We start from the raw sequence: 16,585 nt of genomic DNA, 5'->3' as shown, positions 1-16,585 counted from the left end.
AATAGTATGGCACATATTACATTTGATTATGTGTGTGAACTTCTTTTAACGTTTATTTTACCTTGCAAATTTAAAATCTATTGTCTACAACTTATTTCTGAAAAGAAAACACATGCAACTTGTTTATGAACTATTCCATGCAATCATGCATAGACCTTGGTTGTCGTTTTATATATATAATAGTAAGGCAGATTTGTTATAAGATAGCTCGATTTATAATTAGCTAAAAGTTATCCCTACTAACGCTTGCTAGATTTTTTACACTAAGACTTTTTTGTTTTAGAAGTTAATGCTTTTCCTGATGTTTTCTTAAAATGCTTACAAGATGACCGCGTTACGTATATCAGGTTAGTTTCCTACTTAAGCGTTTAGGATTAATATCACTACAGCGTTCTACACTCTTATCTGTACAGATTTGCTTCAACAAAAAGCTTTGCAAGCATTGACACAAAGAACAATTTCTAGTACCTTATGTTGTTCCGGCAAACTATCCAAGTATGTTTAGATTAAAGATCTAGTAAAAAGCAACTTTTCTGTGCAGCCACAACTATGTAAAGAAACTGGCAATGCATTTCAGTGCTATCATTTTCAATTGGCATTCATTTGTAATGAACAGTGTGTACTTTGTAGTTCAGTCTTTTGTAAAATTTTGATTCTAAAATCAGCATTTGGTAAAATATTTGCAAGAGACTCATATCTTATTAGCGTAGCACACAGTATCACATGGTAAGCAGTTCAGGTTGGGGTGAAGGGTTGTAACTGAAATACTTCTTTAACTTGGTCTCGGGTCACCTTTTAGGTCTTATATTTTCACATGCTGAATGCTTCTTGACATACCAGTGTCATCCTTGCAATTCCATTGTCTTTTTTACAGATATGCATTGCGAAGAAAGCCTCAAAGAAGATCTGGTACATCAGTATTAGTAAAAACTCCTGACTGGTCATATATTGGTAAGACATTTATTTTAATGAATTAGACATACATGTAGTGGTGGGATTCAAATTTCTATCAACAAAAGTCATGTTTTTCAGCCGGTTCTGTTACAAAAAGTCGTATTTCCATTGACAGTAACCAGTAATACTAACCGGTTCACTGATCTCATAAATTTTCGTGAGACAGTTCTATAGAACCAGTGCGAACCAGCTGAACCCCACCCTTGCATATATGGGTTTTTAAGAAGTTAAGCATGAAATACATGTTTGCTTTTGAAATATTGCTTGGTGGCAATTGTCTGTTTAAGGCAGTGATTTTCCACCGCTAGTGTTCCATATATATATACTTTATCAAATGAATTAGTGTTCTATAGCACACTGGTCAAAAATCAGTGGTTTAAATGTTCCATTTTGGTTTGGTCCTGTGGTGAGATTCAATTTTTTTGTCAGCCGGTTCTATCACAAAAGTCATATTTGTTAGCTGGTTCTGTTACAAAAAGTCCATTGACTCTGATCTCATAAAGTTTTGTGAGACGGTTCTTCAGAATTGGTGCAAACTGACTGAACCACTGGCTTGGTCCATAATAAGAATGTAATTGTGTGGCTGTTTTGCTGTTTTAGTATAATGCAGTAGTTAAGTGTTTACTTTATTGCATCATTATAAAGTTTTGTTTGGTGTTCAGCAAGATTTTTTCATGCATAAAGTGTTCCATGGCTAAAAAACGGTTTAAGGTAATATTATCTTTTACCACTAGATGGGAGACCTGCGCCTCCTGGATCACAAGCCACTAGAAGAATGGAAATGCAAAGACGTATTTGTGTAAGTGTTTCATACATTGGGGGTTTACTTTATATCTGTGATGGGCTGAGTACCCGGTATCGAACGATTTCAGTGGTATTGATACTCGTACTTAGTATCGAAATATATAAGCTATTGCTGCCAGTCATAATATCAAGTTTGTAAAGATCTTCTGGCAAGGTCTTGTGAGTATGGAAATATTTGACCTCAATTTTCGATACCAAAGGCCAATTTACACTATAAAGAATACAGGCAACTTTTTAAAAATATTTCCTTCAAACAGCACAAAATCGAGTAAAGGTTCTGTCAGGTTACTGTATATTTTTTCGCTATCATGTGGAGATCACGTTTTTCTGCATGCTTTGCGTTTGTGTGTATACACATGTACCGCAACCATGGCAGGTAAATTAGCTAGTGATATACAACTAAGTACAACACTCTATTTAAGTACTCAATAATTGCTATCAAAGGTATATACATATGGTACTCATATTTTGTGTCGGTACTCGCTTCAAAACCTGGTATCGTCCATCAGTACTGAATATCCAATGCTAAATGTGATTTTTCAACAGGAAAGAATTATCCAATTGAATGATGACATTGCACAAGCAGAGGAACAAGGGCGACATGATTTTGACAATTTGCTGTCAACAAACACAGCAGAAAGATGAAAAAGTGTAAAACGGTCTTACACTACTTTTTTGACTGAGCTCAAAACAGTACAAGTCTGCTGCTGTTTTATCTGACATTTGTAATGCTGAATGGCTCAGTAAAACATATTTCAAGTCTAGCTAAAAATCTGATCCCAAATTGGAAAATTGTTTTTTTTTAGTGTATAATTTGCTTAAATGTTGCAATGGACCATTTTCTAAACTTAGTATGAATGAACTACCACATACTTTGTCTGGTCAATAAACTATTTTTATGGCACCTTTGGTTTAATCTTAGACATGCCAGCCAAACAAACAGTGTTTGAGAAAGTAAAGTTTTATGAAAAGTATTTGATCCTTTTACATTTTATTCAGTACATTGCAAATCCAAAGTACAAAACTCAGAAACACACTAAACAAGGAAAAATTTTGCCGAAGTATTCTTATGCCCTAGTACTGACAATGACAACAGTTGAAAATTGTTGAAATGTCTGTAATGAATTGTATTTATTTCACATACGCTCATAGGCAGTTTTGTTTTTATCTAGGAGAATATGAAAATAAAAGGAACAGAAAATCACAGCACACTCATACACACTCTTCAGTGGGTCTGACATACTATGATCTAAAAGAAAAACATTAAAAATCACAGTCAATATCTAACAATTCTCGGTCCCTGTCCTTATTTGAAGTCCATCTTGATATAATTCTCTCTTGAATGGAAAATCGTTTTACACATTCTGGAGTTGACTTCTGTGCATCTGATAAATCGTCAGGCACAAGAACGTAACAAAACATCACTTCTTTGGAGACTGTCGTTGCAAGTCGAAGTAATCCGGATAGCATCACCCACGAAAAGTTTCTGCTTGCTACACCATTAAAATCCACAGCCTGCAAATAATAATATCCTTAAAAGAAGCTACAATCTAATATCCCGTTTCCATGGCCGTTGGTCCGATCGGACTTTCAAAAGTCCGATCGGACCTCCTCGCGAGGAGGTCCGCGAAAACACTGAAAAAAATGCTGAGTCATTCCTTATTGCGTCCGATTGAACTGAAATAGCGGAAAAGTCCGATCGGACCAACGGCCATGGAAACGGGATATAATACTTGCATAAAAATGATAACTCTTTTTTGTGTGGTTGAAACCCTTGTTTCCACATATTCTGGGTAATAGCATAAAAAAGCCTTGCACATTCAAAATACAGTTAACCACATTAGTTTTAAACTTTAAAGTACAGTTAACAAAACCAATGTAAACTTAAAAAAATATACATTTAAACCAGGGGTGCACAACCTGCAGCCGAAGACACGAGTTTGTGCGGCCAGGAACATGTTCATTTAAATATATAGATTGGCAGCTGTGACAGAAATAAAAACTCTTTTGCCCACTTTTTTGATTTTTGCTCTGAACTGATTTTGTAGAAACTAAGAAGAGTATTACCAGCCTAGTAGCCATATGCGTCAGCCTTTTTGTGCCTATTGTGTGCAAACAATGCAAAAAACAGATACCACAAGCATCACAATATAGATTATGACGTCATAAACAGTTTAAACTGATCGTCAGACTGTTCATCTAAGTCTCTGCATCAAGTTAGAAATTAATGTAGGCATTTAAGGTGTCATTAAATGGTATGTATATATATATATATATATATATATATATATATATATATATATATATGGTATGTATATATATATATATATATCTAAGTATTTCTTTACATCAGTAATTGTAAAATACAAGCAAGCAGGCAATTGGCGGCCATCGGTGAAATAAATATCTGCGTAGCGGCCGTCATAGCGAAAAGGTTGTGCACCCCTGATTGAAACATTGTTCCTTGTAGGACAAAACATGTTTCTAACATCCCACCAAATGTGGGAATTAAATACTACTAAACAGGGGTATTGGGTCTTAAGCAGCATTGCTTCAACCCAGCAGAATTTAATAGGTTCATCAAACAAACTGATTAAATGAACTTGCAACAAAAATAGGCAGCTCGACGGCGGACTCATTGTGAGCCACTGGCGTAGAGTACGGGGGTGCGGGGGTGCCGCGCACCCCCGGCCTTAACCTTTGTATAACGTCAAAATCGCATCTTTGTTCAGGTTAGGTCGGTTAATTAAAACGTTTTTCCAGCTGAACAAATGCACTTGCATTCACGCCATTGATCGAACAGACGTCGGTTGAAACGTAACAATTGTAATTGTTTCGTAATAAATGAGCATTTTAATGCAACATAAATATGATTTATAGACTAACGTTTTAATATTATTTGTCGCAATAACTCTCTGCAACAAAAAATAAATATAAAAATAGTTAATAAATTGTTTCCTAAGCCGAGTTTAATGTCCTTTGGCAAAGTACTGCAACGGCCTAAACTAGATCCAAGGTGACCTAAGTTTAGGCGTCAACAATACATATAGTCGCCTATATTTAAAACGTGAATTGCTTTACTTTTATTCCCCCCGTAACACTTTACTTTAAAGTTAATCGTTGTTGAAATTGCTGATTCGGCAAATCGTCCTTTTGTTACATCAGACGTTATCAGACGCACAGCAAACGTTCCAATCGAACCCACAGAAATTGCGCCAAGTGACTATTTGCAAATTAATGTGATAGAAACTACATGCTGAAGCACGTAAAAGGTGTCGTTATTTGGTCTTATACGGGTACAGCTACTGTACATGGTATAGGCATCGTATTTGGAATATCAAACGGCGCACCCCCGGTATTTTTTAAAACTCTACGCCTATGTTGTGAGCCATAACACATTTAGGTGCTGAATAAATTTTCTTATGTATTGCATTATCATTACAGGTACCTTCATTGTTTTTGCATCCACAGTCTGAATTACGATAACATAACTTGCGTGATAAAATGATGGACCTTTCCTGTACAAGACCAGGTCAGCTCCAAACTGAATTCCATCTTTTGGCACCCAACCCTTACTTCGAAAGTGATGGTACGCGGCATAACTCACTGGGAAAAGTGGTTTTGTTTTGCAGAACATTTGCCATTGCCTGTAGATGTCACAAAATACAGTAAACCTGTGTTAAACAAGATTTGGTTAATCCAGGTCTTTGTCTTATTTGGACAAAACTTGATGCAGAAATGATTTGTAATGTGGTAAGGATTTACCCAATCAACATCATTTAATCCAGACATATTTTTTGTTCCAAACCAGTCCAGATTACCCAAGGATTGTGCTACATATTGAACAATATAGTACACGTCATTAGGCTGACTAATTGAGTTTTATAAAGTGGGAAAACACCAAACTTATAATACAATTGATCTGATTTGTGTAGAGCAGAGGTGGACAACCTTTTTCACTGTGGGGCCAAATACAATTTGCGATAATTAGATCGCGGGCCGCACCTTTATGTAAAACAAGGTGATTTTACTTCGTTGCATACCAAAAATGCCTAACTACAAGTAAAATTCGCATTCGATTTTAGCCACAATATTGTCATGGCGCAAAAAATAACATCAGGCGCACTAATCTACTCCAAAAATATAATAATTGGACTCGTATAATAATTGAAGGGTCTCTGCGGGCCGCACAACTTTAATCAATGGGCCGCAGGTTGCCTACCCCTGATGTAGAGCAACCCCTTGCATGTACAAGGCAGTGGGCAGTTGCAGTTTAACCATATTCTTTTCGAACAACCTGAAAAGGAAATTTTTATCCTGCAACCAAAAACATAAACAACTTACTCTGCTATTTCAATGTTTTGTGATTCTTCCGATTTGACAAACAGGCATCCCAGTGCGTATGAGAGAAAAAAGCTTTCTTCTAGACTTAACTGCAGCCGTTCAATGGCATCAACAGACTTGTATTCAAAGTGGTTTAGTTCAACATAAGAATCAGCTTCATTTTCTTTAACGTCCATCGCAGTTACATCTTCAAATTGTTTGTTATGTTCACTGCTTTGCGACAAAAATTCATGGTTTTGCACATTTTCCTCATTGTCTGTGGATGTTTGTGCGTCTGTTTCTGTGTGAAATGGCTTTGCAGTCTTTATTACTTTCCCGAAGAAACCCTATACAAAAATTACATTTTTAGCTTCAGCCAGTTCTGCTAATAACTTTTTTTAAAGTGCAAACAAATCACAAAAGTACTGCAATTAGCAAAGCATTACCTGACTGTACAAATTCCTTGCGTCACCTTTTTTGCTGACAACAACATGATTATTAACAAGCAAACCATCATAATAATTCCACTCCTTTGTTGATGCACCAACTTTCGTAATCGAAGCAACTGGAATAGGTAGGGGACGGTAACCAATGTTACCAGTGTTCTTCTTTTTCTGTGGTGGCTTAAAATGTGCCATAGCTACAGGCAGCCTAACTACATTTAAGGCAAAACAAACAAACAAAAATAAAATTTAAACAGTTCGCAAAGGGGTAATTTCCCGAAACTAATAAAGCATCCACTTATTAAAATCAAATTATTGTTGTTGTTTTAGCATATTTTAGTAATTATAGGACAGCTTGTTTATTTTTTATTTTTTCGAGGTTAATCAAGGAGTTTATTTGTAATCAACTATTATCTTTGCGCCTACAGAAGAAAAAAGGAGTGCTAAATGATTTTTTTCTTTTTCTGTGTCAGTTTTGGCGCGAGTTTTTTTTCACTGTTTTTTCGTTCCCAAACATTTAGCGGGAACTTGCAGCGAGACATGAAAGAGAGAGATTGCTTTCGTTTTGTTTGCGCTTTTCAGTTTACATTCTGCAGAAAAACGCAGACAGTTTTGCATGCTTAAACTACAAACTGTTTATGTCTACTACTGTATATTTGTAGATTTTTTAGGTTTTGCTATTGAATTAGTAAAAGTTAACAAACCAACTTTATCTTGCGCTTGCTATTGAAAAGTTGAAACAAGACAAATTATGGATGTAACGCATTCACCATCAAAAGGAACAAGATCACACACTAGACAGAGGTGAGTTCATGTTTTATTAACTTAAAGTTACAAGTTTTTGTTTGTTATACTTTTATTATCATTTTGGTAAGGAACAAAAACTGGAAGTGCTGTGCTCTTTTAGTATGTAATCTTACTAATTGCCTCTTTGTGGGCATAACTTAACTCGATTAGGTTTTATTGATTTTTTGTCAGATTTCATTTGTAGTTTTAATTTATTTTACCCCATCAGATGCGCCAACCTCACCCTCCAATGTGAGTCCCTGTCACATACCGGTAATGCTTATAGTAATGTTGTAGCTGCAGCGCGTCTACCATCTATCCACCAATTGTGCCCTCAACTTTGTCACGCTTTTCACAATTTGAACATTGTGCAGATATTTCCGGCTTGGTGAATATTTTAGCCCAATTGTGCTGCTAGGATTTTCCCTGACGAAATAAACTCAACTTAACTCAGATTAATCTGGGGTTGAGCAATACCTTTTAAGTCGTTAACATAAAAAAAATATTTCAGTACAGGATTTTAACTTACATCCTTGCAAGCACAAGGCAGAAGCTTAAATCTCTAACACTCTGGCAACCTGTGTAATATTATAGCGTTGTTGTTTTTTTCAGAGAGAAGAAATTTCACCCATCAAAAGTTGAAGACGACTTAAGAAGCCCTTTGCGTCACACTCATGACTATAACAACAAACAGATAAAAGATACAAGGTAAAAAATGAATCTCCTGGTTGTTTTAACTGTACAGTCACAAGTTTTAAATATGTACTTCAAAGTGTGTACTCTTTTTAATGTGAAATTGTTTGTCCAAATTGTACATTTTTCTTGTATGAAAATGATACCTTATATCTTAGATCACATCGAAAATGGTCAGACAACAGAAGATCAGGTCCTTTAGAAAAGCAATTTAAAAGAGAATCTCCAAGGTCTTATGATAGGTAAAATATGTAAAAAACAAATTTTGTTGGTTATACATGCCAGTCATAGGTGTCGATTTTTTAGCATAAATTTTCTTTTGTGAGGTGGCAAAATTTGGTCGAGTGATTCCTTATGTGATCAAACCACACTATGATACACGTTAAGGTTTGTAGATGGTATTTCGCGGATACGCAATCTTGCTTAATTTCGACGTAACACCTATGAAAGTCACGTGACAAATCGTCCATTTCGTTCTGGAGTTATGACGTCACAATGCGTTAGTGATGTAATCAACAGCACCTACGCGATCCTGGCAACCAGCAAACAAAGGCTCCAGCAACCACGCAAGGGGTTCACTTTCAACCCCAATATCTCGCGAACCAAACAAAGCTGAACAGAAAAACTTTAACACAATACTTTTTTTAGCATTAACAAACCATCGATGGCACTCATTTGAAAAAATATTAAAACCACGAATATTAATACGTTTATGCATATGACTGCTTAATGCTCTTTGATACGTTTCGTGACATAAAAGCCACTGACATATTCTGTTTCTGCAGAGCATGCCGTTTTCAAAAAGCCCTAACTCGTTATTTGAACTTCGGGGGCTCTGCTCCCAAAAAAACAAGTCCTAACTTGCACATAAACAAGTCGAAATATACAATTTATGAGTTTTACACTAAAATATGAGACTATAAAAAAATATGAATAATATCATTTAGGCCAGGGGCGGGCAAATTCTCCAGTCGTCGGGCCTGATATGAGAAAATGAAGTACTTGGTGGGCCGGATTCCTGAATCGATACATTAATCGCGTATTTATCCAGTGATTTAAAACGGATTTTTGACCACCTAAACCAAATACATTCAAGAACATCACAAATACAATACAGTCCAAACAATCTAACTGATATAACATAAATATTTACCTCAGCAAATTTAATGCATACACTACAGACTTAGATACTGCTGAAACACTAACTAGGCTACAGGAAACCGTGAAAGCACGCCACACAAATGGTTTGCAGTTATGTCGTAACAATGGACGTATGGTGCAATGGTAACAACGGCGGGAACGTTTTTTGCTATTGGGGAGCGTATCTGTCCGTTACAACTATAATTTGACGCAGTAAGCATATAGGGCAGGGGTTCCCAACCTTTTTACGATCCCGTACCACCTGGACGCTCTGCACTGCCACGCGTACCACCATAGAGCACTAATGTGCTCTATCTATGGTACCACTTCTTGCAGAACAACTAATTTGTTTGAATCATATTTCATTCAACGCTATCTTAAGCACCAAAACAGTAGATATATCTATTAAGAGCAATCATTAGACATAATTAACGCCCACTGTGCCGCAGCGTTGTTCAGCTTTTCATAGCAAGTAGCAACTATGCTTTTTGTTGAGAATTGACATGACCTGTATTTTGAAGATCGTAATGATACGAAACAACAGGGATAGTTACGTAACAATGACAATAGGCCTGGGGACTGTTTTTTTTTGTAAACAAAACCAGACAAACAAAATATAAAGTTGCAAATTGAGGTTTTTGTGAACAAAACAGAAGCTACTCGCGTACCACCTGGAAACCCTTCGCGTACCACTAGTGGTACGCGTACCACCGGTTGGGAACCCCTGATATAGGGGGAATTGCGGCAGACTGTGGCCGCGGGCCACACTATCATGTAAGACCTGAAACTGTCTGCGGGCCGCTCAAAATCCCGTCACGTGCCGGATCCGGCCCGCGGGCCGTATGTTGCCCGCCCCTGATTTAGGCCATTTTGATCGGTCGCGCGCCATTGTTTGCTGGCGAGCGGGACGGCGGCATTATGCGCGAGTTATGAACTTCAAGTTAATATTCGGAGCAGAGCCCCCGAAGTTCAAATAACGAGTTAGGGCTTTTTGAAAACGGCATGCTCTGCAGAAACAGAATATGTCAGTGGCTTTTATGCCGCGAAACGTATCAAAGAGCATTGAGCAGTCATATTCATAAGCGTATTAATATTTGTGGTCTGGATCATATTTCAAACGAGTGCCATCGATGATTTGTTAATGCTTTGAAAAGTATCGTGTGCAATTTTTTTCTGTTTAGCTTTGTTTGGTTCGCGAGACATTGGGGTCGAAAGTGAACCCCTTGCGTGGTTGCTGGAGCCTTTTTTTGCTGGTTGCCAGGATCGCGTAGGTATCACAGGGGTAGTACTAAATACCGCATGTGACCGCATGTGGCCGCATGTGACCGCATGTGATTCCTCTTAAAGTGCACCATGTTATGTGAAATGTAAGAATTCAGGGGTAAAATAGACCAGATTCTAGATTGATTTTAATTTCAAACCTTCACCCAACCCTAATAGCTCTAACCGTAAGCGCTTTCAAAAGTCCGCAAAATTATTTTTTCGTAAAAGCATATTTAAGTCCTTCACAGATTCCTGCCGTGTGATAACATGCGGTAGCATGCGGTATACCATGCGGTCACATGCGGCCACATGCGGTATTTAGTACCACCGGTATCACAGCGGTGTACTGGTTACTGGCAGGAAAAGTGTATCTCGTGCTGGATAGCGTTATTTATCCGAAGTAGTGTGGTTCAAAATGTAACATAACGCACAAAACGCAAACCTGGCTTGTGATACTTAAACAGTGATCTGTAAATTAATTTAACATGTTCAATTTTGCATAAGTATCTAATAGGCATTGCAGTTTCGACACAAAATTTGCGCACATGGGTGGCCGCAGCAATTATATTTCCCGCGCATGGAAATGGAACACTTTATGTAACAATATAACTCCCAATTGCCAATTAACATTCGAAACGTAAAAATTGCCATTGTTACGCCATAAGTCTTGTTGCTCTGGAGGAGCAAACTTGACGAAAACCACTGAAGCGAGTAGCGCAAAATGGGTTTTCCCCATGCGTTGTTTAAAAACAAAAGAAATTTTGCTTTGCACATGCTCCAAATATACCGACCATTAGAAAGAGCGCATGTGAATGAAAGAAACGCAGATCTGCAGTGCACGATACGGCCATATTGTTTCTGGGGTGGCAGCATAGCTATTTTATAATGGCTGCCACCCCAGAGATTTTTAGTGGGAAGGCACGCCACCCCTGCCACCCCGGGAATCGACGCCTATGATGCCAGTATATTAATTATGGGTCCCCTTTCCTGAAGGGGACACATATTGATTTTACTCAAATTGTTTGTTTTTTTCTTTCTTTTTTTTTCTTTTTTTTTCTTTCATTTTTTTTCTCCCCAAAGTTTGTCCGACTCGTTTTTCCATCAAATGTTTGATGGATTTGGATGAAATTTACACAGATGGTAGATGTAGTTATGTAGATGTGCATCCCACTTTGTTTTTGTTGATAACCCCAGTATTTACCCCGCTAGCCTCCTAAAATGGGTATTTTTCCCCCGAAGTTTGTCCGACTCGTTTTTCCATCAAATGTTTGATGGATTTGGCTGAAATTTACACAAATGGTAGATGTAGTTATGTAGATGTGCATCCCACTTTGTTTTTGTTGATAACCCCAGTATTTACCCCGCTCGCCCCCTAAAATGGGTGTTTTTACCCCGAAGTTTGTCCGACTCGTTTTACCATCAAATGTTTGATGGATTTGGCTGAAATTTACACAGATGGTAGATATAGTTATGTAGATGTGCATCCCACTTTGTTTTGTTGATAAGCCCCCTAAAATGGGTGATTTTTTAAACAGTGTCAGAATTGGCTGAAATTTGGATTTCTTGTATAGTATGCCATTTATAGGTGTCGATTGTTGCGTTCAACCCTGTAGTCCTAACATTTACCCCACAAGCCCCTAAAGTGTAAAACGTATTTGTATGTTACTGGTCACCACAAACGAAAGATTTCTTTGGAGCAATAGTGTTACAAGGGCAACCAGTTGTATGTTGCTCATTGGTGGGTTGCTTGGTGGTCGTTTTTGCGCCATGGCAGTTAGGGGCTTGTTAACAGCCCTATGATGTCAGAAACATTAACGGTTGTTGCTCAAAACACCTCTAGTGGTCGAAATTTTATACATTGGCGGATTGGGCTGAAATTTTGCAGTACTATTGATTAAGTCATTGTGGTTTTTATATATTTTTTAGTTTGTGTGTCGAACCGAATTAGTTGCCCTACTAGCCCCCTAAAATGGGTCAGTTTTTTAAAACGTTAAATAGGACATACTTCAAACAATATCTGGGGTGAATCTAATTTTATAGCTTGTATTCTACATAGTATTATTATTTAAGCCCAGTGCCGATCACTGTGTTTTACCTTACAACACCCGACTTTCTCATGGTTATCTCTTGAATTGCATTATTTTCAACTTTACATGTGTGGGGACCCATGAGTTTTTGCCTGCAGAAACGACTAAAGTTATAAAAGACGATGGCTAATATGGGACCCAATACAAAATAAGCATAGGAAATATATTTATGTTTTAAAATAGGTTATAGTGTATATGTAAGGGCAATATGTGCTAAGCCACCCTTCTAGTTTCTGCTGTAAAAACTAATTGGAATGAATGTATTTGCATACACTTGTTGCATGTAGAACTGGTTCTCAAACCCGATTTTTCAATACTTTAATGAAAGCTGTTTGTGTAAACAACGGTTATAATTAACATATAATTGGTAAATGTTGTAAAGATTGTGTAATCTGTGTTAATTTCAGTTTAAACTGGATGACTACACCAGCCGATACAGCCTATGTCTTGTCACCAGCTGCACTGATGAGACCTTATGAGTCGAAACAGTGTGCACTGTCTGCAGCCTACTTAATAAGTTAAAAATGTTTTTCACTTTAGGGATCCTACAAGATCAGATGTTTTCCAAACTAAACCATTAGCAAGCAGCACTAATTGGTGCGATCAAGTTGATCTCGAAGATGAAATCAACATGCAAGCAAAAGATGCTGAAAAACGTATTTCTGCACTAAGAGAGAGACAAACAAAGCGATTAAGTGAATCTGGAGACAGTGGAAACAATTCAAGTATGTTGTGTTTCTTAAAGCTAATCTGAATGTACAGCGCTGGGTGTTAATTATGGGTCCCGTTTCCTAAAAGGGACATATATTGTTTTTGTTTGTATTTTTTTAGCAGGCAGATGGTGTATGCAGTAAGTTGTTATGTAAGATATAGAATTTATAAATTGCAATAAAGAGAAAAGTCACCTTTCTAGTTTGGGTTTAAATATTAATAAAAATGAAAATGCAAGCAAAATACTATTATATATCTTTTCTGTTTTTAATTTGAACCACTGGTGGTATTCAGCCGGTTCTATAGAACCGTCTCACGAAATTTTATGAGACCAGTTAACCGGATAACATTACTGGTTACGGTCAATGAACTTTTTGTAACAGAACCGGCTGAAAAATATGACTTTTGTGATAGAACTGACTGACAAAAAATTAGAATCCCACCACTGGTTACAACTTGTCTTCTTTTATGCAGTTGTGGAAATGGAAACAGACAACATTGTTTTGATGAGGCGTGAAAAACAAATTGAGTACGGAAAGAACACAATTGCATATGACAACTACATTTCAGAAGTTCCAAAGTAGGTGACCTTTAAAATTATTGATCCAACAGTTCTACTTTTGTTAATGGACTAGTTTCATGCTGTGAACAACAATGCAAAGGTTTTTTTGATGACCTACACAAATGTTTGATGCCATTGTTCCAAAATTGAGTTCAGTATCTGATACTTGAAATTTAGAGTCATATTATCAATAGATCGCCAAGGTGACTGAGTGGTTAGTACAACCGCCTTGTATTTACAAGGTTTTTTAACAGACTTTCAACAGGCAGCTTAGCCATTGACTGATTGTGAGCATAACACATTCAGGTATTGCCCACCAACTAAAGATGAAAATGAAACGAACAAACAATAGATTATCAATATTTCTTTAATACTGAAATCTAATGGAGAATTCTCAAACAACAAACTTTTAGATCACAAAGAAAGAGGGGGCATCCACGCACACCGGACAAATTTATCAAAGTTAGTCGTCGTTCCTGGGATGCTCAAGTCCGTATTTGGCGAAAAGCTCTTCATCACTGGAGAAATGAAGTAGAAGAACAAACATCAAAGAGGTGTGTGCCCAATCATTTGCTGTTTAAGTTGATTTAAATCTTTGGTCTTTTTTATATTACTCCTATTGAAGGCCTCCTAATTAATCGTCTAAATTTCGATTCGGCCGCAACCGAATATTCAGCGATTTTGCCGAAAAATTCTGCCGAATCAACCGAATTATTTATGACGTCACGCGAAGTCGTACGCTACCCGTTTGACATGAAAAAATGTTGATCTACCAAGTAACTGGTGCAGAATAGTCGTTTTTTGTCCTCATTTCAGTTCTGTGGGGTTTAAAATTGCCTCAAGCATGATTGGCAACCCGCCAATGAATTACCAATTTTTTTTAAATACAGTGGAAAAACGATAATGTGTTGAAAGAGATAAAAATTGACACGATTTTCGTTATGTTTGGGCTTTCAAAAGATTGCGTGGTACCTTACTAAGCAGAAAAGACACGTTTTACGCTTTAAATTTGTGTTCGTAAAAGATTCGGTTTTGGCCGAATCGCAACAAATTATTCGGCCGAAACCGAATCTTTGCAAAAATGACCGATTCGGCTGAATAAATTCGGCAAACCGAATATTCGGTACATCTCTAGTCATAATGAATCAAGCCAGTCTCCCAAGCATTCCCACATGGCAAGCAATGGTTTAGTTTTATTGTTGCACAGCTATTTCTTGCTTGGTGACTTTGTTTTGCATCGCTATGTTTTCTTTCTCCAAGCAAAAAATTCATCTCTCACATCAGTAACAGTGAAGAAAGTAGCTGTAATTTGTTCTCACTTTTTACTTTACACTTTTATTAGTGACAAAATATAGAAAATTTAGGGCCTTGAATCCGGGAGTAATGCTGACAATTGACATAAAAGCGTTTGCAGTGTTTTACAAATTCTGTTTTTGCATGACAAATCCTTAACTTTAGCCCGGCATTACAGGCTGATTTCATGCACTGGTAAAACGCAAGAAAATCTTAGTAAATTGCAACCAAAAAGGATTATGTATATTTGTCGTTAAACAGCATATTTTGTTGCCCTTTATGCAGAAAGCATGCTGACACAAAGGAGAACAGCAACAAACGTAAACCACAGGAAAGAGAAAATGCACATAAAAGCGATAAAGTAGCGAAGACAAAAACAGCTCCAGGGGATGCAACATCATCAACACAATCTGAAGATGAAACAAAACTCCTGGCGGGAGATACAGAGGATGATGAGTATGTGCTTGACCTTGATGATGATGCTTTGTTACTGGGTATTGATGGAGAGGATTCAGATATCTGAACTAATAAACCATCTTACTGACTGATTTGTGCTACAGTAACATGATGATATAGGACTTTTACCCAGTAGTGGGATTCAAATTTTTCGTCAGCCGTTTCTATCACAAAAGTCATATTTTTCAGCCGGTTCTGTTACAAAAAGTCCATTGACAGTAACCAGTAATGCTAACCGGTTCGCTAATCTCATAAAATTTCGTGAGACAGTTCTACAGAACCGGTGCAAACCGGCTGAATCCCACCACTAACCTTACTGATTGATTAGTGCTGCAGTAACATGATGATATAGGAACATTTATCTGAATGCCAAACAAAACAATAAAAAGCAGTAAATATATAGAGGTTGTTTGTAATTTCTTGTTTTGTTTTAGTGCTGTTAAAACTTGTTGACAGTTGCCAGAAACTATGTGAAGTTTATGATTTCACCGATGACTGTAAATTGTGTTACAGTTCTCTGATAATGTTTTACTATTATTTCAACTTTTTACTGTTTTTTTGTTCTGATTGTGATCATACACTTTAGTAAAATAACTTGCTACAAATAGACATGTGTATTTTTGTGTGGTTAGTAGGGTTAAGTTTGTTTTGCTTGGTAAAAGGAAACATAGTCACGTTAGCACTAGTACAATTACCAAGTCATAAATAGTTGCAAGTACAGAAACACTACAACTGTTGCAAAAACCTGTGGTGGAAATTACGCCAATGTAAGAATGTGCACATAAATAGGACACATAGTCAAAAGATGCAACAGCCGCACCCTTAAGACTACATTTTCAAATAACATGTGCAGAGAAGTAGGGGATATCGCTGGAGAAGGGATAGGCACGGAGGGCAACGCATACCAGTTGCTTGAAAAATGGAGGTTTTTAAACAACGACCACGTTACCTGAATTACCCCACGTATGAGATCAAATAATATCTCAATAGGTTAGGTGAAACCAGTAATTATTGCGATAAACTACTAAATCCGTCATTTGGAATATTTTTTCTCAAAACAAATGGTAGAA

At 37.1% G+C, this 16,585-nt stretch overlaps 3 protein-coding genes across 5 annotated transcripts; 2 read left to right on the top strand and 1 right to left on the bottom strand.

Annotated features, from left to right (window-relative positions):
* The first annotated feature begins 264 nt into the window (after nt 1-264).
* LOC145222755 (large ribosomal subunit protein mL52-like) lies at nt 265-2,662 on the top strand. The gene is made up of 5 exons (XM_080088947.1): nt 265-347; nt 414-495; nt 875-951; nt 1,689-1,753; nt 2,305-2,662. Exons 1-5 carry the CDS (start codon nt 326-328, stop codon nt 2,401-2,403), a joined length of 345 nt encoding a protein of 114 aa, XP_079945073.1. The 5' UTR covers nt 265-325; the 3' UTR covers nt 2,404-2,662.
* A 208-nt stretch (nt 2,663-2,870) lies between these two features.
* Nucleotides 2,871-6,816, bottom strand: LOC145222750 (tRNA-splicing endonuclease subunit Sen2-like). Of its 3 annotated transcripts, none has more exons than XM_080088941.1 (4): nt 6,528-6,816; nt 6,103-6,428; nt 5,207-5,405; nt 2,871-3,273 (listed from the first exon to the last, which is right to left on the bottom strand). In XM_080088941.1, the coding sequence occupies exons 1-4, from the start codon at nt 6,717-6,719 to the stop codon at nt 3,022-3,024; spliced, it is 969 nt and encodes a 322-aa protein (XP_079945067.1). In that variant the 5' UTR covers nt 6,720-6,816; the 3' UTR covers nt 2,871-3,021. The 3 variants fall into 3 exon arrangements, with proteins under 3 accessions (XP_079945067.1, XP_079945066.1, XP_079945068.1); XM_080088940.1 differs by having other exon boundaries at nt 5,207-5,432; nt 6,528-6,795; XM_080088942.1 differs by having other exon boundaries at nt 5,207-5,432; nt 6,593-6,651.
* Nucleotides 6,817-7,161: 345 nt separating this feature from the next.
* Nucleotides 7,162-16,120, top strand: LOC145222751 (uncharacterized). The gene is made up of 7 exons (XM_080088943.1): nt 7,162-7,328; nt 7,923-8,018; nt 8,162-8,245; nt 13,034-13,218; nt 13,679-13,784; nt 14,180-14,320; nt 15,345-16,120. The coding sequence occupies exons 1-7, from the start codon at nt 7,276-7,278 to the stop codon at nt 15,580-15,582; spliced, it is 903 nt and encodes a 300-aa protein (XP_079945069.1). The 5' UTR covers nt 7,162-7,275; the 3' UTR covers nt 15,583-16,120.
* Nucleotides 16,121-16,585: the final 465 nt, after the last annotated feature.

The sequence above is a fragment of the Phallusia mammillata genome, chromosome 4 (genome assembly GCF_965637545.1).
Source record: "Phallusia mammillata chromosome 4, kaPhaMamm4.hap1.1, whole genome shotgun sequence".
NCBI classification, from domain to species: Eukaryota; Metazoa; Chordata; class Ascidiacea; order Phlebobranchia; family Ascidiidae; genus Phallusia; species Phallusia mammillata.
This window is presented reverse-complemented; position numbering and strand designations above follow the sequence as displayed.

Bases quoted from the DNA above. Each gene is read 5' to 3' on its own strand.
- LOC145222755 (XM_080088947.1), top strand. From the start codon at position 326: ATGACCGCGTTACGTATATCAG. The intron at 348-413 runs GTTAGTTTCCTA...TTATCTGTACAG, and splicing joins GACCGCGTTACGTATATCAG to ATTTGCTTCAACAAAAAGCT. The intron at 1,754-2,304 runs GTAAGTGTTTCA...ATTTTTCAACAG, and splicing joins AAATGCAAAGACGTATTTGT to GAAAGAATTATCCAATTGAA.
- LOC145222751 (XM_080088943.1), top strand. From the start codon at position 7,276: ATGGATGTAACGCATTCACCATCAAAAGGAACAAGATCACACACTAGA. The intron at 8,246-13,033 runs GTAAAATATGTA...TTTTCACTTTAG, and splicing joins TCTCCAAGGTCTTATGATAG to GGATCCTACAAGATCAGATG. The intron at 14,321-15,344 runs GTGTGTGCCCAA...CCCTTTATGCAG, and splicing joins GAAGAACAAACATCAAAGAG to AAAGCATGCTGACACAAAGG.
- LOC145222750 (XM_080088940.1), bottom strand. From the start codon at position 6,719: ATGGCACATTTTAAGCCACCACAGAAAAAGAAGAACACTGGTAACATT. The intron at 6,429-6,527 runs GTAATGCTTTGC...ATTTTTGTATAG, and splicing joins CAAGGAATTTGTACAGTCAG to GGTTTCTTCGGGAAAGTAAT. The intron at 3,274-5,206 runs GTACCTGTAATG...TATTATTTGCAG, and splicing joins TGGATGCAAAAACAATGAAG to GCTGTGGATTTTAATGGTGT.